Source organism: Apus apus, chromosome 7 (genome assembly GCF_020740795.1).
Source record: "Apus apus isolate bApuApu2 chromosome 7, bApuApu2.pri.cur, whole genome shotgun sequence".
Classification (NCBI taxonomy): Eukaryota; Metazoa; Chordata; class Aves; order Apodiformes; family Apodidae; genus Apus; species Apus apus.
Window position 1 is genome coordinate 8,504,286 of NC_067288.1, and position 24,123 is coordinate 8,528,408.

At 40.3% G+C, this 24,123-nt stretch overlaps 2 protein-coding genes across 26 annotated transcripts in view; one reads left to right on the forward strand and one right to left on the reverse strand.

Moving 5' to 3' along the window:
• Positions 1-24,123, reverse strand: part of ZBTB41 (zinc finger and BTB domain containing 41) — a 91,231-nt gene that overhangs the window by 55,253 nt on the left and 11,855 nt on the right. For 19 of the 25 annotated variants that reach the window (XM_051625298.1, XM_051625297.1, XM_051625290.1 and 16 more), the window contains one exon: positions 21,846-23,639. The exons of 3 other annotated variants lie outside the window; for them this stretch is intronic. The gene's annotated coding sequence lies outside the window, so the exon portion shown is untranslated. Of the gene's footprint in view, positions 1-9,367; positions 9,700-12,008; positions 12,368-12,861; positions 13,271-14,692; positions 14,902-21,845; positions 23,640-24,123 lie in introns of those variants that run through there. 3 more of the 25 variants (XM_051625301.1, XM_051625285.1, XM_051625299.1) reach the window with 3 other exon arrangements.
• Positions 1-24,123, forward strand: part of CRB1 (crumbs cell polarity complex component 1) — a 100,195-nt gene that overhangs the window by 20,214 nt on the left and 55,858 nt on the right. Inside the window, exons 3-6 of the mRNA XM_051625150.1 lie at positions 11,759-12,343; positions 17,818-18,013; positions 21,561-21,700; positions 22,882-23,064. Coding sequence (XP_051481110.1) covers positions 11,759-12,343; positions 17,818-18,013; positions 21,561-21,700; positions 22,882-23,064 — 1,104 coding nt within the window. The remainder of the gene's footprint in view (positions 1-11,758; positions 12,344-17,817; positions 18,014-21,560; positions 21,701-22,881; positions 23,065-24,123) is intronic.

A 24,123-nucleotide genomic window follows, 5' to 3' on the forward strand; every position in this document is an offset into this window, starting at 1 on the left:
AAATAACAAAAAGGGCTGGAATGTTAACTCCTCTACAAAGTTCATGCTGGAAAAGAATGTACTCACTGTGCATCTTAGCTGCACTGAACCTTTCTGCTCATTCCTGTGGCATTTTAATCAGAATGCACTCTATATCCAGCAACATAATGCTGATCTGCCACAGGGCTGATTACTTTTTTAAAGTCTGGGAAGACAGGAGAAGCAGCATCATGGTTTTGACATGAGAGTACTGTTATGTAGTATGAAACAGAAAGTGTGAGAAAAGGACTATGCATTCAGCAAGCCTGGAGGGACAGCATGCACTCCAGTGGCTATGGTATCAGTGTGATGCTAGTCTAAAATTGGAGCTGATCTTGCTGTTCTGCTGCATTTTGTTGGCTTCAGCAACACTTGGTTCTCAGCTGTGTTACTGAGAACCTACTGGTGGCAATCTCAACCTCTGCAGACATTGGTGCACAGCTTTGTACTTAGAAACTTTAAAACATTAATTTATTTGCAGGCTTCAAAGCAGAGCATAGTAAGCCAGCTGGGAAAAGGAGTAGATCTATAAAAACTTGCATGTGTTTTGTTATGGTTTTTTTTCCCCTGTTCTAGTATGTAAAAACCCATCATTTTCTGAATGTGCATTTGTTGCTAGAGATTTGGCTGTGCATATGGATATGGTGCATCTGATATGATGTGCCTTGACGGGGTCATCTGAGTGCCATAAAAACAAGGGGAGAATACATTGAGTCATCAAAACCTGGCTGTGAACATATGCCTGTGTGATATACCTGACAATAACTTTTCCCCTATTATTTATTAGTGTAGTACATTTTACCAATGAGCATATATATATAGTCTTGAAGCCAAAATGTAAGCATGACTTACAGAGGGGAAAAACTGATTTTCTGAAGTCTTTGGCTTGCAACATGAACGTGAAAATATCCCTCACCAGAAGAGGAATTCTTGCCCCATGTTACAGGCAGATGTGATGCATTTCTAACAGAAAGCCTGTCCAATTTTGACTCACACCTGGGTCAGTGTCACAGACATTGAAGGCTAAGTTTTAAAATCACAGCACCTTTATGTGCTACTGTGTGTTTGAATCACCACTGTAGGCTGTTTTCATATTAAGAAAAGAGATACTGAAGTGGAGGGCATAACCACAGGTAAAGGAGACCTTCTGCTGGGTTTCAAAAGAAAACAATACATGGGCACAGAATTTGGACCTGAAGTGAATTTTTAACTCAGTTTTTAGCTCCTCTACTCCAAGCTCAGTAGATCAAAGATTTAGCAGCAATTGGCAGCATTTCTGACTGCTTTTTCTTTTCCACGTTAGTAACTGAACACAGTGGTAGCACAGCTGCTTGCATGTCCTGGCCTAAATGAAACCTCAGAGCTACAAGTCAGCAGTAGCTAATCTGCTTGAGGGGCAGCATGTCCCAGCTCAGCCCACCCCCACCTCCCTGCTGATGCTGAGTTCAACAGGAGCCAGGAGCTCATAGGGAGCCAGGAGCCTGTCTTACACAAAGGCAAAGTGCTGTAAACTCTTTCCAGTCTCCAGAGAAGCTGTGAGACCTTGTGTCTTTCAAGGTGAGATTTGGCCTCTTTGACAGGCAACAGCTCCTTTGCTCCTTGTTTTCTACTATTTGGAATCCAAACAGACCAGGAGTGACTGGATTTCACTAAACTCACAAACTGACAGTTTTATGCTGTGTTATTCCCTCTGTGTTTCGGAAAATCCCCCCAAGGATGCAAAGAAGAAGTGAGACCATGCTTTGGTCTTTCTACAACCCTTCTTGGCTCTGGCACCTTTTCCCTCATTATTTGGCCATGTGCCTGCTTCCAAGGTGTACATTTTAGCTTTCCTCCTTAGCATGGCTGAGTACAGGTGGTACCTTTCCAACTACAAGCATTGCTTTCATTTTTCTGTTTCCCTGGCACCACTTGGCACCCCTCCCTGGGTACTGAAAGTTTGGAAATGCCAGATTACTCTTTTATTAATTTTAAAAGGCTTGATGCTGCCATCTTTGTACCTCTTGGGAGCAAGGCAGGAGCAACACCTTTCACAAAAGCATTACCAAGCCACCCATTCAAACAAGTTAATCGAGGTATGCTGAGAAACCTCACTAAGGGCAAACAATTTCAAGCTAACATTTTAGAGTATAAGACATAATTCATATCCCTAACTAAACCACCTAGTGGTTTTTTTTTTTAGTGGTCACCACACGTGACTCTGTATCCTAAGTTATATGGTGAGGATGTCCCCAGCTTTAGGAAGCCCTAAGAGCAGTGCAGACAGGAAAGGTATTAATTGAATCCTTGGGATAAAGACATTTAATTTGCAGAATCACCAGATCTTTCCTATAAGCAATAAAGTTTATTATCTAAATAAAATTTTCTCAGGTTCTGAGCACAGTAAATTTTCTATTTCTATTTTTTTTCTATTTTCTATTTCTAGAGCTGACAGAAAGGCAAACTTGAAGCTGGCCCTCAGGACCATATATCCTGGTTGTTGCTCACCTGCCTATTTATCTCCCATGTCCCCGTGTATATGAATCCTGTTCTGCAGTATTAAAGATAAATTCTGCTGTGTGAATTCAACCAAAAAGAAATTTCATCATTTCTAAAGGGGAAAAAGAAAATATCTCATTGCACTATTTACTTTTCTGCAGAATTAGAAGATAAAAATGTGAAAATAATTTCATATATCATGAAACTATTAAAGAGGAAAGTTCTATTCAGATAGAGTGTATACAGTAGCAGAGATTGCACAGCAGAAATCAGTTAAGTTTCTACATCAGCATCTGCATCATTTACTGTAATGGATATCAGCTGCCTTCCAGCTCTGATCAGCCACTGACTTGCATCTTATACAAACAAAAATGTCTCTGCACAGTAAAAGCACGATGATCACTATGCGCTGTCAACTTAAACTGCAGAGCTCTAGTGCTAAACATAAAGTAGCAGTGAATAAACTATTTTATTCCCATTGGATACCAGTCTGTCTGCATTGCTAGTAGCACTATGCTTTGATGTCCAATTGAACCAAAAATCCTCCAAATTCAGCCTGTAGACCTGGTGACCTCCTGGACCTGATTCTCATCCTGTTCCCACCATAGACAATAGGGTATGATGTAAAATAAAGTGAGACCCAGAAATTACTTACTTTTAGAATTAAAGAAAGCATTTACCTCATTTTTGAGGTGTGTGTTTTATTTGCCCACTGCTGATAACACAACTGACAAGCTAATGAGCTGCACCCTCCCCCCCCACCTTTTCTCCAGCTCTCTTGCAGTAGCTGGAAAGCAGCCATGTGTGTGTGCATGCCAAGCAGGTGCTTTTGCAGGAGCACACCTCACTGCAGCATGGTAAAACAGTCACTGCATGGCTGATTTGTAGGAAAAGCTGTCAGACTGTTGCTGTGTTTCACATAATCAGTCAGCACAGCTGTAAGGACTGCTGCTGTGGGAGTAAGTGCTCACAGGGTCAGGAACTCTGGGACAATGGTAAAAAGAAAGCAAAGGAAAATGACAGCAAACAATAACGGCCTTCCTTTTGAGGGCTCAGCACCAAATTGATGTGAACTTGCAGAAGTGTTTGTAGACCAGTGAAATGGAGACACTGGTTTAGTAACCAGTTCTATAATTTGAATCACAGATAGCTTTAATCTTAAAGTGTTTCATAAACAAAATTTTAAAATTTTAATGCTACTGAATTGTTACTCTTGTTCTAATATACAATACTTCTGCTTAAGCAAATAGGTTTTTTATTTACTTTCCTTGCTTTTGCTGATATAAATGTACTTGGAAAAAAAAATATGGCTTTTTTAATAGAAATGAAGTATTTGTGTAACTGCCTTTTTCTTTTCTGCCTGTGTTCAGTAGTGGTTACTATGGTAATAATTGTAATTCAAGGTTTAAAGCCTGAAAGTGGTTTCTATAACAACATGCTAGGATGTTTTGGACTCACAACTGAAGTTAAAGATTCAGGATTAACCCTTCATGATCACAGTACTTGTAGACACAATGACAAGTACTTGCTTCTTTGGCAAAAGTTTGTTCATAACTTCCCAAGATATGCTTTTTCATTGAGCAGAGTGAGTAATAATTTCAGGTGTGGACAACGCAGGTCAGGTCCTGGGGCTGGCACTTCCCTCCCAGGTGAAGCTCACAAAGGAGAAATGGCACCACAGTAACTATAAGCTGCTCATTATATTAAATAATTAAGACGGTAGACAAAAATTTTGGGACATGGGCAGGGAAGGGGTAAAATAATATCAGTGCAATGTTTAGGAACTTTGAGACTTTAGTCTGGCAAGCAGAACTGTGTGGAAACACAGAAAATGTGTATTCACAGAGAATCTCAATGGAATGGCTATTTTGGGGGCTAAGATAGCACCCCCCCTTACCTACTTCTGTTATACCCAGAATGGTACAGCTTCCTGCCCTTTTCTTCCCCATCTGCCAGATGCTGATCCACAAATGGCACCTGTGCCTTTCAACCCATGGTGAAAGTGTCTGATCCCAATCTCTGTCGCTGTCAATTATGCAGCTGTGCTTCCCTAGTTCTTCAAGATACATCAAGATTGAATATATATACACACTCACAACTTTCTAAGGCTGTCTTTGCAAGGAAGGTATTGTCATAGTGATGAACTGTATTTTCTGTGTCGTGGTGCACTGTATATAAACTGAGATATACCTAGTTATGCCAAAGCCAAGCGCTCTTTAATGCAGCACTAAATGCCTTAGGCAATATTTTAATATTTCCAGTCGAACGCTAATTATTTCAAGATCTCACTCAAGTCACAAAGCTTGATGTTTTAGAGACACAGATTTGCACACTTGTTTAAAATCCCAGAGGCAAGTTTAAAGAAGAAATGAACATAAGCATTGAAGGTTCTTATCTCTAACTCCAGGCACTGGGCTAGCTAAACCCTTGCTACCGTCATGTTGTCCCATGACTTCTTTAGTGAGCTTGTTTGACCACAAGGTAAGTCTTTGGCTGGGAACAGTAATAGTACTACGAGAAGCAATAGTTCCTTCACTGATTCCAATGAAATTTAATCTTTCTAGTGAATGACCACAACCAAGATGTCAATTATAAAAGCTATTTTAGCAAATTAAGAACAATAAAAGCCCTCACCCAACACACATTTACTCTTTCTTTTTTTTAAAAAATATTATTTTTAATAATTTAAAATAATTTTAAAATTAGTACACTTTGTTTTGCTATTTTAATTTGGTAATTTTTTTCCAAAGGAGTATTTTTAAAGTTTTATTTCTCAACTTATAGGCCAGCATATCATTTTTTTGGTATCCATTTCTTTCCAAAATATATGAGTTAATAAAAAGTCAGATTTTGCTGTGAACTTCTTTATCTGCATTAGCTTGTGTAGCTTCCTAATTTTAATTCAAATGTGTGAATTAATAACTCTTCGTTAAAAAAAAAAAAAAAAGCTAAAGAAAAAAAAGAAAGAAGTCTCCTCAAAACAGAGTAAACACATCAGTGTTGATGACTATATGGGTATCAAGAAATTCTCTGTCTTCTAATTCATTTTTCTTTTTTCTTTTTGGAAAATAGACCAGCTCTGTTAAAAGGGTCAGGAAATCTCTGCAGAGTGTGTAAAAGACCCTGAAGCTGTTAGTGTTGAGAGCTGCTGTAAAGCTTAGAGTCCTCCTTCAGGGGAAGAAGGCACATTTGAAGAATTGCATTGTGAATTACAAGCAGCCTTCAGGCATGATGAGATGATTAGCAAAGTGCAGGAACGACCACATCAGCTGAACTCTAGTTCATAACAATGTGATTAGCAGTGATTGAAAGTTGATTTGAAATTCTGCTGCTGATTATGATATTTCATCAACATGTAGGGATAGTCATGTATGGAAAGAACAAGTCTTTGTGGAAAAAACATTTCTGCCAAAAGTAACCCAGCACAGTTTGGTATATATTGTTTGTGGCTTTGAATGGCTGAGATTGCTAATCTGATTCTTGGCATTGGGGATCATCAATTTACTGTTGATTTTATCAATTTATGATAACAAAATAATTTGACAAGCACACATGAACTCTCTGGCTCTCTGATTCAAATGAAAAAAAAAACCAAACAACTAAATTGTCAGGAAAGATATAAGGACGAGCTCTTCAAAACTACCCAGTTTACTGAGGAACACTGGTTTCCTTTTAGGAGTCAGAAGATCTATGCCAAATTGCTTTAGCCCTTTCAAAACCCCTGCCTTGTTTATATTAATGTTCCCACTAATCTGATTTTGCCCTCCTGTGCTCATTGTCATGCATTTCCAATGTCCAAACTGTTTTGTCTCACTTAAGGCTTCTGATCAGTAAGAAGTCTTCACCCGACCAATATCATGCACCCTTAGCGCTGATTAGTTATATAAGCTCAATTATTCATACACTTACAAAACCACTTTATGGGTTTAAATAAGCTTATCCAAAAGGAAAAAAAAAACACCCAAAAAAACACGAAACACAACAAACGACCAAACAAAAAACCCAAACCCAACAATAACAACAAAAAACCCCACACCTCTTTCTCAGCATTTCTTATATTTGATAGCTCGTACCAAATCTTTAAAAGATGCTATTGATATTGTTTCTGGTAGTACTGACAATTAGCCAGTAGATGGCAAGCTTTACTGCAAAGAATATTACTGCGAAGCACCTCGTCTGCATCAAAGGAATTTAACCATGGGGTAAAATGCTTGGCACTAATTTATCTCGTAATTAGATTAATGTAGCAATGTTTATAAAGAGACTGATAATTACCTCAAGTGTCAGTCAGCGTAAATCCAAAGTGATCAGCATTTTGTTTCCGTTTTTCTAAGGTTACATACAGGTTTTAAGACTCTGTCAAAACAAGTTACTGCTGAAGTGACCTTAATTGCTTAAGAATGAAAACGACTCCTCTGCATACCTGAGCTAGAACATGAGGCCTTTTCAGGTTCCCCCTCTGCAACCTTACCAAAAATCAAGCCCCCAAAAACACTGAAACATATCTGCTCTCTTCCTGCAAATGTAATAGCACCATCAGCTCAAACTGAGCCAACCTTTGCATCAAATACCACCATACTCTGCCACACCACATCACAGAACATGGGGAAGTTCAGCTCCCACATGAAATGATCTTCTTTTTTATTTCCACACAGATCTCAATAGGTTCCAAAATCCATTCTTCCACATCACTCCAGAGCAGCACACAAACAGAGTTTCCATGAGGCATGAAGGGAGTAACTTGTCTCAAATAGGTGGAAAATAGGGCTCTAACTAGCAGTTGTGGATCCAAGGATTTTCTGAAGCTCTCAAGTCAATTAGGAGCATGACTTTTCTCAAAAAAAAAAAAAATCACAAGAATGTCCTGGTGAACTACATATCATTTGATATCCACACTATGATAATTGCATACCCTTTGATGATCACCTTTTTGAGATGCAGTTTTGCTGCTGGGGCATAATTACTGTATAGTACTCCTAAGATAGACTCCGGATGCTACCCTTTAAATCACAAGTAAACTAAAGCTCAACAGTGATTACATGTCTGCCAAGGCCTTTAGAACTCTTGTGTTCCTCAAAGACTATACAAATAACATGGAACAGAGCATTAAGAATGAAGCTAAAACTCCAAAAGCTTTATTGCTTCACTCTAGAGTTTTAGTACAAATCAGACAAAAGCATCCTCTAGGGAGTATTTGATTTATTGCATTGTCTGTTGGCAATTTCTGCATGAGAAATTCATTTTATAAAAGCCAGAGGAGTTGAAATTAATATACTAGTTTAAAAAATCCAGGAAAGGTTTTGTGTTTCATGTTTTTCCCATTGTGGTTTCACCTAGGAGACAAATTGGTTGCCTTCACTACACACTGTGCTTTTAGGGCTTTCTTTCCATCCACCATTGCTACCTCAGAGAACTATGAAGCTGTTTAACCAGTGCTCAAAGCCAGTATATGTTGCTATCAAAACTGAAACTAGCAAGTGTTTCAGTTTCTCTCACACACAGTCATTGCAACAAATTGAGTTGTTGCATGCAAATTATCTCTGGAAAAGCAATAATAATAGACTAAATTGCTTCTCATTTCACAGTGGTCTTACTTACGAAGTACTTGAATGATTGACCTCACCTCTTGTAGTTTACACAGTGCAATTGTTAGATAATGTTACAACTTAATCATAGTTAATTTCTTCAAATTGAAAACGTTTCTTCAAACATGTACTTTTAATGAATTTTAAGTAGATAGGCAGAGTGAAAGGCAAGCTTTTTAAAGTTGTGCAATCTCAAGAACAATGTGGGATGCAAAAGTTCCTAAGGAATGCAGATTTGCCCATCAACTGCAATTAATAGACTGCAGTAAGCTCTTTACTATCCAGGCCAAAGAAAAGAAACTAAACACATAGGTAATATACAAAATTACGTAAACTAGGACCAGAACATACATGAGAGTGTATGGAGCAGGAGAAAGGTCCATGATACTGCTGACTGTGGAGCAAGTCAGTACACTATAGTCAATGTCTTGAATTTTGCATTCAGTGAGAGCTGTGAGCTGGGGGAAATACAACTGACCCTGCATTAAGATGCAATATCTACTCCTACTGCAAAACTGAATGTTAAATGGTTTGGGGATAGTAATTTTAAAGGCAAGCTAAATCAGAAGTACTCCTTTTATCCTGTTTTTCTTCAAAGAATAGAAGGTAAAGCTCCAGTTCTCCTGCTAATCACTGTCTAGATTGCTTCCTTAAGCAGGTCTACTGTAGCCTGCATTAAATAAACTTCACCAAGAAAAGACCATACATTTTCTAGGTATTCCTCCTCAGCATCTTCGGTATATATGAGTATGACAACAGCTAAAAATAGTTCAAACAACAACATTTCTCAGCTTTTACTTATACATACGACACCCCAAAAGAACAATCGCAAAACTAGCTCTATGTAATCCTTAAGAACACTGTTAATTGGATTTAAATCATAATGTTACTGTTACTATTGATGTTACTGCATAAATCTCAATTCCACTTGTTCAAAGCAGTATTAATTAGATATTTGCCTCAGTAAATGTATATATTTATGAGCATCAAGTTCATTCAGAGTGGTGCTTTTTATTCTCAGAGGTACTGCTGTTCCTGTGTACATCTCAAGTCAGAAGGTAGAGATAACTTTTCCAGCCTCCCCATCTATTATCATAATGTCATATCTACATAGCTGACTTTCCTAAGCTGGTAAAGTCTTCTGAGGCTTTCTTCCTCTACCTCTTACTGGGAAAAATTAGATTCTGTTATGTATTAAAAGACACATTATGAAAATACATCCTCAGCAGCCAGTTTGTATTCTCAAGTAATCTCCAGTGGTTTTCTGATATCGTCAGGTGACCAACCTTAGCCTCTCACTTTCCCCAGCCAGCCAGGGACCTGTCCCAGGACTTTATCAGCACTGGTCTAGTCCCAGTTATTGAGAAGCATCTCTACATGCCACTTGTATTTCAGTGCCCCATCTTCTCCTCTGTCCACCCTCCAGAATCACCGTCCAAGAACCAGAAAATAATTAGAGACTGGTAGCAGATGGGTCCGAAATTGTCTGAGAAGTTCAGCTCGTTCACAACACCCTGTTTGCACAAATACGCTGTTTTGCCTTTAATCTTCAAGCAATTGCTGTGGAAGACACATACTCTTTGTATTTCCACACAAGACTCCAGAACAAAAGTTTAAACTGAAAGAAGAAAATAGAATGTTAACATGACTCTTGTATAGATTGTTTAACGCAAATTTCATTCTCCAGCCCATTAGTTTTTCTCTTCTGAATCACTACCTCCTTTCCAAAAAGAACACTCAGCTTTATTTAATATATTATATTTATGTACTTAGGTTTTTGGCCAATATATGACTGCTTTTTCTCCCCTCCTGTGATACAAATAACTTTTTTCTCTAGCAATATGCAAAATATTTAGACTTTTAGCCTCATATTTTGAGGAATGTCACATTGTAATCACACCAGAAATATGATGGTCTTCAGATGTCCTCTATAGAGGATTTCTTATAACATAATGAAAATCAGTTGCAAAAGAAAAAAATTCTACTGGATAGAATTCTTATTATATTCCAGATGAGATTTTACCAATTTGATCAGTAGGAATTAAAATACTGTACATACATTTGGATTTTCAGGTCAGTATTTATATGGTCCCTGTCTTCCAGTTGTTTATGTCAGTAAGTAACTTCTTGTCTTTCTTCTCTCCATTAATTACTGTCTATGAGGTTTGATCTGCCATTGTTTCATTTAACTAGCACAGTATTTGGAGGCAACTCCAGAATTTCTTCCACTAGCCTCTCCTCAGCATTTAAAAGCTTGACCTTTAGACCAAGATAGAGGTCCAGAGCAAACACCCCGTTTGCAATCATCCCTCTGGGTCTTAGAACTGTGTGTCAGTTTATATGTGAGTAACAACATTCCAAAACACTGCAGGATGCGTGCTGATAATTAACACTGTTTCCACTGACTCCTACCAGAACCATGGCAAGTCACGACAAAAGCAACATGATACTATGGGATGAATTTAATGATCAAGAGAACCCCATTCCACTCTTCACCTATGTCTGTACTGCATCTGGGAGACATGATTATAGTGCACATAGAAGTACAGCACCTTCAGCCTAGCTCCCTTGATGTTATTGGCAGTGAAGCTGTGACTGCAGAGGATTCAGCCGACACCAACACACCCATCTCAGACACGCAGAATTTGGGACCTTGCTGCTGTTGCTTAGTATGCCTAACACTGAATTTAAGGCAGCAGGTATATACCTACATACATACACTGTGCTTATCTGAATACAGCTATTTATTTTGTTAGGGAAACAGTTGATAATTATTTTTAAAATTACACAGTTTCATGGCAAAATTCTTGTTTTCTTCTATAGGAAAGAATATACTTCAGTACTTTCACTGCTTTGACCCTGTCAGCATTTCTCAGTTGTGGGTTATGAACAATCTGTTAACAGCTTGCTCCTCCTTGATTGGGAAGTGAGAAGTAGCTATTGCTTTTCTCAGGCAATCTTTACAGCAGCAAGATAACTCTAAGTCACCTTTAATTACTCTACAGGAGCTCTTCTCCTGGAGGATAGTGTTTACATTGTGTTCACCATGTCCTTCCAGCCACCCTCAGAGGGCTATTTTGAATCTGTGGTGTTTGGGAGATTCCTTGTGATGGAAACGGTGTACAACTGCCAAATTACTATCCATAATCAGGAAGTCAAAATCAAAGTGCATGATGGTTTGAACCACTTGAGCTATAACTGCATGTGAGTCATTTAGCTTTGTTGAACCCTTAACACAAAAACTGCCACAAAAGAATATGAAGTGGTATTGAACTGAAATATGTGGTTCAACTTCTTTTTGTCTAGTAAAAAAATAAATTTATATTAAAGATACCTAAATACATTCCATATTGTTGGGTATCTGTTGACAACCACCAATATTGTTGCAAGTATAACTCTTAATATAGTGTTAAGCAATCCTGACACTCCAGGCCATGGTTTTGGGAAGACACAAAACCAGGAAATTATAACCTACTTGTATTATCATAATTGTTTTCATTTACATGTATTAGTCTGCTAATATGCAACACACAGTTACCAGCCCTGTTTTCTTCTCAACAGCCAACAACTGGAGCTGGTGGTTTTGAAGCACAGTTGTATTAAGGGTTGCACTTCTTTCACTCGGTTATTCCCAGTGCTGTGGAAGCCCTCAGGATTTTTTTGTGTTTCCTTTCTAGAGTCACTTTGCGTAGGAAATGATTCCAGGTGCCTGTCAAACTCTTGCCAAAAGAACTCTACATGCATTGCTGGTCATAAAGATGATACTTGCCGCTGTGCAGATGCATTAGTGGACAGCGTGGAGGAACTCTGCAATAAAACCTCTGACCCTTGCTCCTCAAACCCTTGTTTTCAAAACGCTACCTGTTTAAGCTCTGCTGGAAACCTCAGCTTTACTTGTGAGTGCCCTGCTGGGTATAATGGACCTACCTGTGAAATAGCTGTCAGCATGTGTGACACAAACCCTTGTGAACATGGAGGCACCTGCCATAACAGCCTGGCTGGGCCCACCTGCCTTTGCAGTGCGGGATACACAGGTACACTCTGTGAAGTGGATTTTGATGAATGCATTTCCGAACCATGCCACAACGGAGCGGTGTGCAGAGATGGGGTTGATGAATACTCCTGCTACTGTGTCCCAGGCTTCCAAGGCAAGCACTGTGACCTGGAAGTGAATGAATGTGTGTCGGATCCATGCCTGAATGGGGCAACCTGTCTCAACCAGATAGGAAAGTACAACTGCATCTGTCCCCTTGGATACACAGGTAAGCACTATGAAATCAACCTTTCCTCTGCATCGTGCAGAACCATTGTAATTCATGTTCCAAGTTCAACTCTCCCAGCCACAAACTTATTTAATCATATCTGTATTACCACCTAACCTTCAGCTTTGATACCACTGCCTGTTGGTGCATTATCAGTGTGAATTTATTATATGTACCACAAGTATTAAAGAAATGACACATTTACAAAAAAAATACAAAGCCATTTTGAGAAAATGAAGCTATATCATAGCACTAGGTTAACTTTCCTTCTAAAAGAAACAAATGTTCTCAAAATGCTTGTTCTCAGAGTGCCATAGATAGTTTTTGGTCCTCAGACAAAACCTATGTTTCACAAGGTTAAAAATCTGATGAGATTTACTTGATCTGCTAATTTCGACAAACTCTACTCTTAAACCTAGATGTTTCATGTTAACTTCCTCTTCTCTGCCCTTACCAGAAACCAAGGACTCATTTGCAACCATTACATTATGTAAGGTAAATAGAAAGAAAAGTGTTACCAGGTTCCCAAACTGCCCTTGTTTTGATAATCCCATTTTATGTGGCTCCATTTTTAAGGTATGGGTGTGATTTTTCTTGCCTGCTTCCTCTACTGGAGAGTATATAATCCTTGCAAGAGGCAGCTCCCTTCAAATTTCAAAGCTGTATTCAGGGGTAGAACTGCAAGAGGTAGCACATTGGATCATTAAAAGGAGAAAGGGGAGACATTTTAGTGATAGATTGCCAGTCAGGTAAGCAAAGAAGAGTCATGCAGCAAAAGGGAGGAAAAAACAGCTATTGCTTCAAGTGATTCAAATGAATAAGAAATAAGCTATGTGGTTTACAGCTCCATCCCCAAATCCCCATGCAGGAGGGGAAGTCAGAGGTAAGAAGCAGCTTTCCCGTGCCTGACACAACACTCATTGGAAGCCAGCCCTCAGTTAATATCCCTCATGAGCACAGAGAATGTTATTTGAAGGAAGCTTGTTACCTTCCCGCCACCCCGCTGCTGCCAGCGGGTGCCTGAGCCCAGGCCAGCTGAGGAGAAAACTACAAAACCAGGGGAAAGCCGAAGAGCAGAAGGAAGGAAAAACCTATTAACAACCAGCATGGTTACTCTGCAATGATCAGACCCAGCCCAGGCCTCCTGTTGTATTCAGGAAACTGTATTTGTTTAACTGGCACTGTTAGTGGGGTTCAGGCCTGGATCCAAAGCCCAGGAACTCGGTTTGAAAGAGATGGAGTGTACGCCCTAGAGACAAAGAGAGAGAAAACATAATAAAATAGTAAAGTCCAAACAAAAGAAATGAAGTTTTAGATCAACACAAACTGCTGGAGGAAACTAATTCTGCTGGAATTGCTCCACTTTCATCAGAAAATCCTGCAGTTTCCCAGGCTGATGCTCTCTGTTCTTACCAAAAAGCAAGAGATGTCACCAAGTACTCCACACGCAGCGCAAGCAGAGTTAAGAAATTAGGAGAAAATCAAAGAAGAAGTCTAAAATACAAAGCAGAAGAGGCTGCAGTGTTTTGACATACAGCTCTGGCACTGCTTCCAGCAGCAAAGAGACTAATAATAATAATAATTCTATAGAGGAATAGCAGACTGTTCCTTCAGCAGTAAAGCACCAGCTTTTAAAGGCTCCTTAACAAAATGATTTATCAGAAGTATTCTTTGTTGCTGTTTTCTGCACCTTGCTGTGAGTTGGACTAAATGTGCAAGCCAGAGGGATTACTTGATGAAAGCCCTGAGGTGTCCCCACTGGTAATAAAACCCCTCATTTACTCTGTCAGGGGATCTTGCCAACCATTATTATCCTGGCCTGACACCATGAATTACTGTGGGAAGTCATCCAGCCTCATCTCATTTCCCTACGATGTTAAAAAGGTTATATCTCTTGATATGTAGATAGAGAATGTACAGTAAATCTACAGCAGTAATGCTAACCAAATGCTTGAGTTATTGGCTGCGGTTGCTACTTGTTTCATGGCCTATGACTGCTATTCTGTAGGATCGGTATGCTGCAGCATTTCTTAAAATAGCTGAGAAATGTCACACATAATTCTTACACAAATGGAAGAGGTTAGAACGCACAAAGAGCCAAAGACTGGAAAATGCAGCATGAAATTTGCAGTTTCTATGATAATGCTCTGCATGTGTGAAATTATTTACAAGACATGTGTCACACAGCTGCTATATAATGAAGCTCAATTGGTTTGTTGAAGTTTTGCTGGCTAACTTAATCAAATGCATTTTTTCCTCCATTGCACTAATTGCACTTGCTTTTAATTCACCCCAACAGAGCTTGGTGTAAGAGTCTGTTATTAACCACAGCTAAGGGACATTAATTACCTTGCTGGACACAGCTGAAGCCAGTCCTCCATTGCCAGTGAACATTTTAGTGTGAATTATCAGGGGTACATGGCAGTTCCAGAAACGAGTCTTAGCCCAAGGCAAGAGTAACAGAAAGTTTTCCAGTGGCAGATACAATAGGTACAATGGGCTAGATTCAGTCTTGGTGCAATACCTTTTCCTGTGGTTAACCACAGCTGGGATGAACTCTGCACAGTAAGAAGAAATTATTCCTGATGAATTTTTAGGTTCTCGTAGGTATTCTTACCAATAATATGTACGCCATGCAAACATTTAGAGTAGATGCACCATAAGTCTTAGACACTCAAAAGGAGGCAGAGGCACTTCAGCCTTTATCACAGGATTAAATACCTCAAGTACTGGTCTCACTTCCCAACAAGCTCATGGCAGGATCATTGCGGATATCAAAAGCAACATCCAACAGCAATTGCCAGCAAAGTGAGAAGTCTGTTTCCCTCTGCAGCTTTTAAGTTTCAAACCAACACTCCTGCCTCTCACCCAGGTTATCAGCTTGCTGCTGGGACTCCTAACTCCTCACCACACAACTGTAATGTGAGTGGAGCCCAGTAGTACTGGCCACATTTCAAATGGGTTTCAAAACAAAAATACCAGAGGGCATGTACAACCAAAGAGAGCTTGTCACAGTTCATAAATTCTGGGCACCAAAATCTTTGATTTGATTTAGCCCCATTGTTCTCTGATTGTGTCTGATTAGTGCAGTGTTGCAAGACCCGTAAAAGCTTATGTCTGTGTATGCATGCAGGTAACTGGTGGTTAGCACAGACCTGTGCAAAAGGGACAAGCCAAGAAACTGAACTCTTCCCTCTGTTTAATTTTTTATGAGCTCTCTTCCTGCCCTTTTAAAGCTGCTGCCTAGAAAATAGCTGACACTGTCCATTAAGTGACAGATTACTAAATACAGATTGTGGAACGTGGGAGCGGTTCTCTGTACATGCTGTGCCCAAGCACAACACCACAGTGCAGGAGAGCAGAAGGAGTGACCTGGGTACCAATTTCCAGTCTTACTAAGAATGTGCAGGACCACCTGGAACTACACTGAGCCTCCAAAACCCTAGCATCTTTGATCAGAAGGTGACTACAATATATTTGTAGGCAGGCAGGTCTGAAAATGCTGGCTCTTTCTCTTTCATCTTTGCCTATGTTTACTTTTTATTGATAGGGGCTGTACAAAGAAGTGCACAGTAGGACTTGTTTGAAAAGCAAGCAGCATAAGAAATAATCTCAGTTCTTCAAAGAAATTGCAAAAATTATAAATACCACTTACATTCACCTTCCCAGTCTTTCAAATCAAACCACTTGTGCAGTTTAGTAACTGCTGAAGCACTCTGCCTGCTCTAGGAGGGGATGCCTTTGCTCTTGGTGCTGCAGCCCCATGGAATAACCACAGCAGAGCTTGTTGGTGCTTTTCTTCCCTTTCTGGCATATGATATTTGGCATACAGCATATTAATGACAGAATGTTAGGCTGAGGTGCAAATGCAGATCTAATCTCTTCATCTCTCTTCTTCACATATAAGAAAGCCTGACAGCAGATTCAGTGGAGGCTAGGAAGGAATTCCTCGTTTGCATGGCATAGCGCTTTGGCTGGACGCATTATACACAGAGAAGTTTTCTTCAGAGGCAACATTGCCGAAGGCAGGTTACTGGGCTTGATAGATTAAAGACATGAACTAAAACAACAACGCTGCGTTATGCTAATCGTCAGGCTGTTCTCAGGCCTGTAGTTTTAAATTTGGCTGAACTGAGGATCAGTTGAACAGCGCTTGTTTTGTCACATGATTTTTAGCGTTCACAGTAAGCTGTTAACAAGCTCTGGCAGATTTACGGTCACTAGACATACTTCTGGAAACACATTGTTTACAATTACAGTGAATTCACAGGGCAATGACCACAGAGGGATTGCTCACTATATCTGGCTGTAATGTACATTACCATAAGGCCTTAAGAGAGAGTTCCCGTGCTGGGGTCTCATGGCAGGCTCCCACTGAAAGTAGTGCCTAGCTGATCAATGAACCTTAAACTGGAGGCACAGGACTGGCAACTTCACTCATCCAGTGTTCCATATGTGGTCTCAAGGAACTATAAAAATGTATTATCTAAAATTACAGTAGTAGTATTTCTTAACTGATAGGAAGATGAACCTGCACTTCAATGTTTAAATAGAATGAAAAATAGTTACGAGTGTGGGGAACAGTCCATCTACTCTCCCCTCACATAAGACTAAACAAAATATGAACTAACATCCTCAAATTTTGTTTTTGGCATTACCTCAAGATACTTAAAGGTATTAAGATACTTCCAGATATTTATCCATAAAATGGATTTGTAACTTTTTTTTTTTTTTTTTAGCGGTGACAGATGCTATATTCAAAAGGGTCAAAATAAATCAATAATGAAGTGACAGTGCTAAATACTAACAATCTCAGTGTTTTGAGAAAGATGTTCTAAGTTAGAATGTACAAACTTCACAGCAGGACAGTTCTGGCAAAAACAGCATAAAGAATCAGAGAATTACCAACTATCATAAACAGCTATCAACTAGTATTAGAATGGATTTAGTTTGATCAATTATCTCTGATGAGCAGCTCCAAGATTCTGACCTGTTGCAAACATGGCATCATAGGCTGCTTTATTTACACATTGCTAAATCTTAAAAATGTAAGCAATAAAACACAGAGATCTTCCCAATGAATTCAATTAACTGTGCAGCTTTAAATGGACCTTTCTGAGGTCATTCATTTACTAGTCACTTCTGTATTATGTAAATAGAATAGTAGCATGGTTTAAATAATCTGAGAATTAGTTTGTTCTGTTTTCATGTTCAAGCTAACACAGAAAGTTGTTATTCTACCTATTCTTGTAAACAGCAGCTGGTTTGTTCTTTTGCAGACTCTCCCAAGCCTTGAAATAAACTAGTCTTGCAATGCACATTGAGGAGGAAATGCCTTTTAAAAATAGGCAAGTCCTTAAAAATAAATAAAAAAATAGAAATCCTGTGAATACTGTACCTAAACCAGTCCTGGCTGAGATCTTCAAAACAAATTATTTCCTAAGTCTGGGGTCTTGTTTTCTTCGCTTTTGAAGGTACAAACTGTGAGCTGGAGATAGATGAGTGCTCATCACAGCCGTGCCTGAACGGCGCGACCTGCCAGGACGCCCTGGGGAGCTTCGCCTGCTCCTGCGCACCCGGCTTCCTTGGGGACCTCTGCGAAGCCAACATCGACGAGTGTGCCAGCCAGCCCTGCCTCCACGGGGGACACTGCCTGGACGATGCCAATGGGTGTGTCCTCCCTCCATAGCGGGGTAACGCGAGCGTGAGGTGCTGTGAGCACCTTTCTCTGCAGTTGGGAATGCTAGGAGAGCCGGCACTGCCAGGTGGCTGATTTGATTTCACATTGTGGATTTCACTCCCTCACCCTGCACTGACTTCAGGTTAAATTTGTAAATGATTACAGAATGCAAGTCTAGTGTCAGAGCCAATAGGACCACAAAATATTTATGGCAAAGACTGACAAAGAAGTAAATTTTTCAGAAACATTTGTACTTTTACTTTAAATATTTACAACATGTTGTTTGGCCCTGGGGATTGTCATTTAGGGATGACTTCTGTTTCTAACACTCATCAAACTTTAGTTTCCAAGAGAGACGTGGGAGTGTATAAAACTGAATTTGCCAGCAGCGGCTGCCCACGCTGACAGACAGATGCATTAGAAAGAGGAGGCAGAGGAAAACTAATAGTAGTAACTATAATAATAGATCTCTTTAGGAAATGTGTTTGGAACTTTACAGGCTTATAGGTCAACAGTTCCTTAGTCAAAACAACCTGTAGCCCATCGAAAAAAAAGAAAAAAAACCACGAGAATACACAGAAAGAGAAAAGGGAGCTTCTTCACCTACTGTTAATAGCCCCACAGAGAGGTCCAAGTGCAGACCAGGCAACCAGAGCTGGGGCAGTCATTCACTAATACTGGCTTTGCAAACTCAGCAGGAGATTCCCAAATAAAAAATAGGTATGGATAAGCTCAGCGTGAAAGCTGATATTATTGTAACACTTAGTAATACTGTAAGTGTATTCATGCAAGCGCTCCTCTCACAGTGTTTGTCCTCTATTGTGTCCAGTTTTTATACAGCAGTTTTAAAGATTTTAGTGTCCCAAGAATCAATCCAAAAGTCATGTCAGTAAAAGGCATGCTTGTCCTTGCATGAGAAGAGGAAGAGATCATGTTCTGGGAATGAGCTTTTGTACAGTCTGGTGACAGAGAACCAACCTTGTGGAGCTCCTTTGCCACAGCACTGAATGACTCTGAACAGTACAAAGAGATTTACTATTTTCCAGTGCAGCTGAAGCCTGACAGCAGGGAGAGGGAGGTCACCTTGTACCCGACTAGTTCACAGTAGACCCACTTAGTAACCTGCAAGCTTTTTAAGGATATACACATGAGGTGAGCAACTGAGGTGCTCATTCAGGCCACACTTAATCCTACTCATTCTTCTCCTAGCTTTTAAAGCTGAGGTACACGTAAGAGCAATTTTAATTGGCTTGTAATACTGCAGGATATCTGGAGAACGATTGGAGCTTTTTCGACATTTGTTACATGATGAAAAGGGTCGGACAACAAAGTGATTCAAAACAGAAGGGTGTCTAGCAATTTCCTTCCTTTTGTGTATTTTTTGGGTTAAATGTAGAATTGTAGTCTTTAAACAGCAGTTTTCCTTTTCTGACTAATGCTACAGTACAGCTGAGGCTTTTGTGTGTGTCACGAGCTCTCACAGAAATGTGTGAGGTGAAAGATTTATTTAAAACTGTAAATATAAACACCAATACTCTTCCAAATTTCAGACCAGTTCTTCCAGTGAAGTTTCATGAATGCAACAAAGTAGAACTTGAGCTCTTAAAAAAAAAACAGTTTCAAATTATTGCACATTTCTTATTAAAATTCAGGGATTTACTGAGGTGCCTTAGTTGAACCTATAAAGCCTGGTTAGCACAGGCACAGAAGACAGCTCTGCATGCTCCAAGCCTTTTTTTTTTGATAGGAAGGAAATCTTCCCAGGACCTCCAGTGCTCTTTTGATTGCACAGGAAAGAGTATCTGCCTGTGTTGCTTTCTGCTTATTCTGAGAACATCAAAAAGAAACCCCAAAAATATGCTAGGTAGAGTATCTAAGAGTACCACTCAATAGAAAAAGCCATCTGCCTGCTCAGTCACAGCCTGCCCACAAGCAGGGCACCCTGCAGAATCCCTGAAGGTTGACAGCACTGTCAAACACTTAAAGACACCTGAGAAAAAAGGCACACGGGCTGGGGCTTCACAGTTGTGAATATTCCTCATTGCTCTGTGATTCTGGGCTAAAGGGAAAAAGGAGCATGGACTAAGACAGAAAAAAACCCTTTACCACAAAGCTGAACAGCACCAAACTGAAGGCACACGGAGGAAATGGGTGAAAAATACAGCAGAAGAAAGACTTCTGTTTTGAGAACATACCTTGGAATGAAAATTCTCTTTCACATCTTTCTCATTACTTTTTATATCCTGAATTCAAATGCCACCTGGTCTAAGTCATCTCTGATTTCGATTTAGGAATAATCCATACACTAGTAATAAACTGGTCTGCCAGAAGTTTCTGCTTATGTACACTTTAATAGTGTAGTAAAAAGTTTATACTTTTTGCTCTGTTAGACTGAAGGAGCCAGTTGTACTCTGATGGTCCCTAATGTGCAACAACTTTACTTTCTCTCCATATATTTACTCCATATTATCAAATAAGTATACTCATCTCTTGCTCAGCAAGATTCCCTATGACTTCCATTGTACAATAACCCGTGTATCATTTTCATGTAAAATTCAAAAATATAATAATAATTTTTTGTTCCTGATAATTATTATTAGACAAAGATCATTCAAGCACGCACATTTAACATAGTTGTTTTGCAAAGGCCTTAATTTTCTTACGACACACACACAAGTCGACCTTATACCTTATGACCTAAGCATAGGGGCTATCTCCTTTGTAATAATTAGCTCACCCCCTAAAAAAACCACTAACAAACCCCACCAAGACATTACTGATTGCCTGTACATTGTTCTTTTATACATACTAGTTTGCTTACTTCTAAAACCATAATAGTAACACTGCTATCAAAAGGAAGCTCATATTACTGTTATTATTAGAACTATGCAACAAACCCCACCAAGACATTACTGATTGCCTGTACATTGTTCTTTTATACATACTAGTTTGCTTACTTCTAAAACCATAATAGTAACACTGCTATCAAAAGGAAGCTCATATTACTGTTATTATTAGAACTATGCAAGCAGTTGTCATTTTTGTTCTAACCTAACAATTGTTTTTCCTCAAAGAGAAAATATCACTTAGGGAGGGACAGAAATTGCCCTATTTTTTTAACCAATTTTATTTCTACCAGGCCAAGAGAAAGGGATACTAAGACACTCTGTGTCCCCTTTTTCATTTTGTGAATAATGTTAAGCCCACAAAAATTGCATTGGAAACTACAAACCTTCCTCCCTAAATTTAAAAAAAAAAAAAAAGAAGAAAAAAATTCATAATTCTTAGAAGAAACAATCTGTCAAAACCAGTTTGAATTCATAAGCAGGCCTTTTCCCCAGACAAACCCCCATATTTCAGGGAAAAGCTCATTGTTGTGTCCCAATTTCTGCAGTTTCTCCTAGAGCACCAGGTGGTGGTCTCCAGCCTGGACTCAACTGTGCAAGCGACTAGCCAAGACTACACAAGAAGCCTGTGCAGGTTTGGGGACAAAGCCTAGATCTCCAGCTACAGTGAACATTGTATTCTGTGTTGCAGGTACAGCTGCAACTGCACTGGTACTGGATTTATGGGCCTACACTGTGAGACCCTAACTCCCCTATGTTGGTCACAACCGTGCTACAATAACGGCACTTGCGAGGACAACGCTGACAATTACACATGCCACTGTTGGCCAGGTAAGCTCTAAGTTATCTTATAAATACACTGTTTCCTTGTGTAGTAGATAATTCCTTATATTATTTTTGCTGATGTAATAAAAGGTTTAAGCTACATAACCTTAAAAATACCCTATGGGCTTGTATTTAGATGGGCTTTACTCACCGTGAGCTAGAACCTCTCTTGTCCAGATAAGGACTGATTTCCCTGCACAGCAGAAGCAGGCAAAACAGAAATGCTGGTGTTATGGAGCCAAAACGGAGATAAGTCAAAGCTGGGATCCATTCTGCAGTTGCTTAATCCTTCAACCTGTGTGATACGTGAATCACTGCTGCGGCTGACCCTTTTTCAGTCTTATTTAAGATGACCCTTTAACTAGTCTAAAAACTTACTTTTTAATGCAAATGTTGTCTATTTATGAATAAAAATTACACTAGGTGTTATACTGGGAAACTGGTCTCCTTCATACCACCAGTGCAAGTTCCTCTGTCCAGAAGTATAGGGTCAAATAGGCTGGGCTGAGTTCTCATTTACCAGCAGTGCTTCCATATCCAGCCATTTGCAGCTCCGCTGGGGACACAGACCCTGTGCTCCCAAAAGACTTTGTGAATCTTTCAGCATAAGGACTGACAACAAAAAGTCACTCTAGAAAGTTTTATGTCCATGTCCTTACTGAGGAGGCAGCACCATGGCTCCCTGTGAGGAGTAAGTGATACCATGTTGTTGGACTACACGGTTCTTGATACATTAGAAGTGGGAAAATTCATCAGAACCCTTAGCATTTTCCAGAAGTCGAGGAGTTTTGAGGCACTTCAGATGAAGCACTTCACAAACACCACATTTATACTGCCTGCCCCCCTCTGTCACAGGGGGCTGACGCAAAGGAAAACGCCACACGAGCTGGAAGCGCAGCCACACCCCCATGCAGTGTTATCCACAGATCTTCACCTTGCTTCCGAAAAGATAACAAAGTCTTTCGGTGGGAGAGCTCAGTGAGCTACTGTAGAATAGCCACAGCAATACCCTGCTGCAGAGCCCTGTCAGAGCTGCGTGGGGACATTCGCGCCTCAGAGGAGCAGAGGAAAGCTTTTAGCACACCAGCCTGAAGCCCAGTGCATCCGATATCCGCAATAACATTTTCAGGTCTGGAATGACTGAATAGGACGTATACTAAACACCTTCTCCTGCTGGCTCTCCGCAGGCTACAGGGGGTCCCGCTGTGAGGAGGACATCAGGGAGTGCAGCAGCAGCCCCTGCCTCTCCGGGGGGGTCTGCGTGGAGCGCTCCTGGGCCTCCCGCTACGGCAGCGCCCCGGGCCTGCCGCCCGCCTTCCGCTACGACCAGGCCGAGGGCTACATCTGCAGCTGCAAGCCAGGCTTTACCGGTAAGATTCCTGTGGTGAAAGCTTCAGAAACGATGTCCTGGGGTGCACTGTTGTGTAGGCCGCTCTTTAGCGCAGCAAGGGATGTGTTTTGAGGCGCCGTAGTGCAGAGGGTCCCTCTGGCGGTGGCCACCCCGCAGGCCTCGGCAGAGGCTGCTGCGGGAGCTGGGGGCGCCGGCTGTGACGGCCTCAAAAGAGCAGCAGGCTCCACGTATGGCCCCGAGGCCTCCCGGGCAGCGAAAGAGAGCCCCGATCTCTGTCACCATCTTCTCCGCAAAGATTCAGCATTCATCACCACGTTTGCTTCAATGACGCCATAAACTTCAGCCAGCGGGGGTTTTATCATGAGTTTGAAATTCACTGCGTGCAGGTATTATATTACAGGAATGAAAATAATGGATAATAAATCAGAGTATTTTTCATAAACCAACCGTGAAACAAAACTCCCAAGCTCTCCGTGCTTCTGTCCTCCTGCAATTCTATCTAGCAGCAGCAGGCACTGGCAGGAACACTCCATCTGAGCACAAGGCAACACTGTCTGAGTTTGGCAGTGTTAGTGTGTTGGCAAAACTCTACAGCTGAAATGAAAAATTATTTCAAGTTGTGTGCATGGCTGTGTACTTAAGGGAAAAAACCCTATAAAAATTATGGACACCCATAATCCTAAGGAAGATGTGTTGACATTTGCATTTAACATAACCTACAGTATTTACCACAGTCACAAACAAGTTGGATTTGGATTGTACACTGCTAGGTTTACAGTATTTTTCTGTCAACTCCATTCACTTTTTCCTTCTGAAGGAATAAAACAACTTAATAGCTAGATTAACGTAACCAGTCTTCAATTTCTCATTCTGTTCATCTCCTGAGCAGCTTACAAACTTTCCCATGTCTCCCAGTGGGTTGCATGACTGACCTCTCCAACATCCCAGATAGAAAAGGACATGGAGAGCACAGCTTTCACCCTGAATTCATAGAATCATAGAATCCTAGGGGTTGGAAGGGACCTCAAAAGATCATCTAGTCCAACCCCAATTTATCCCATCTAGTCCAATTCACAAT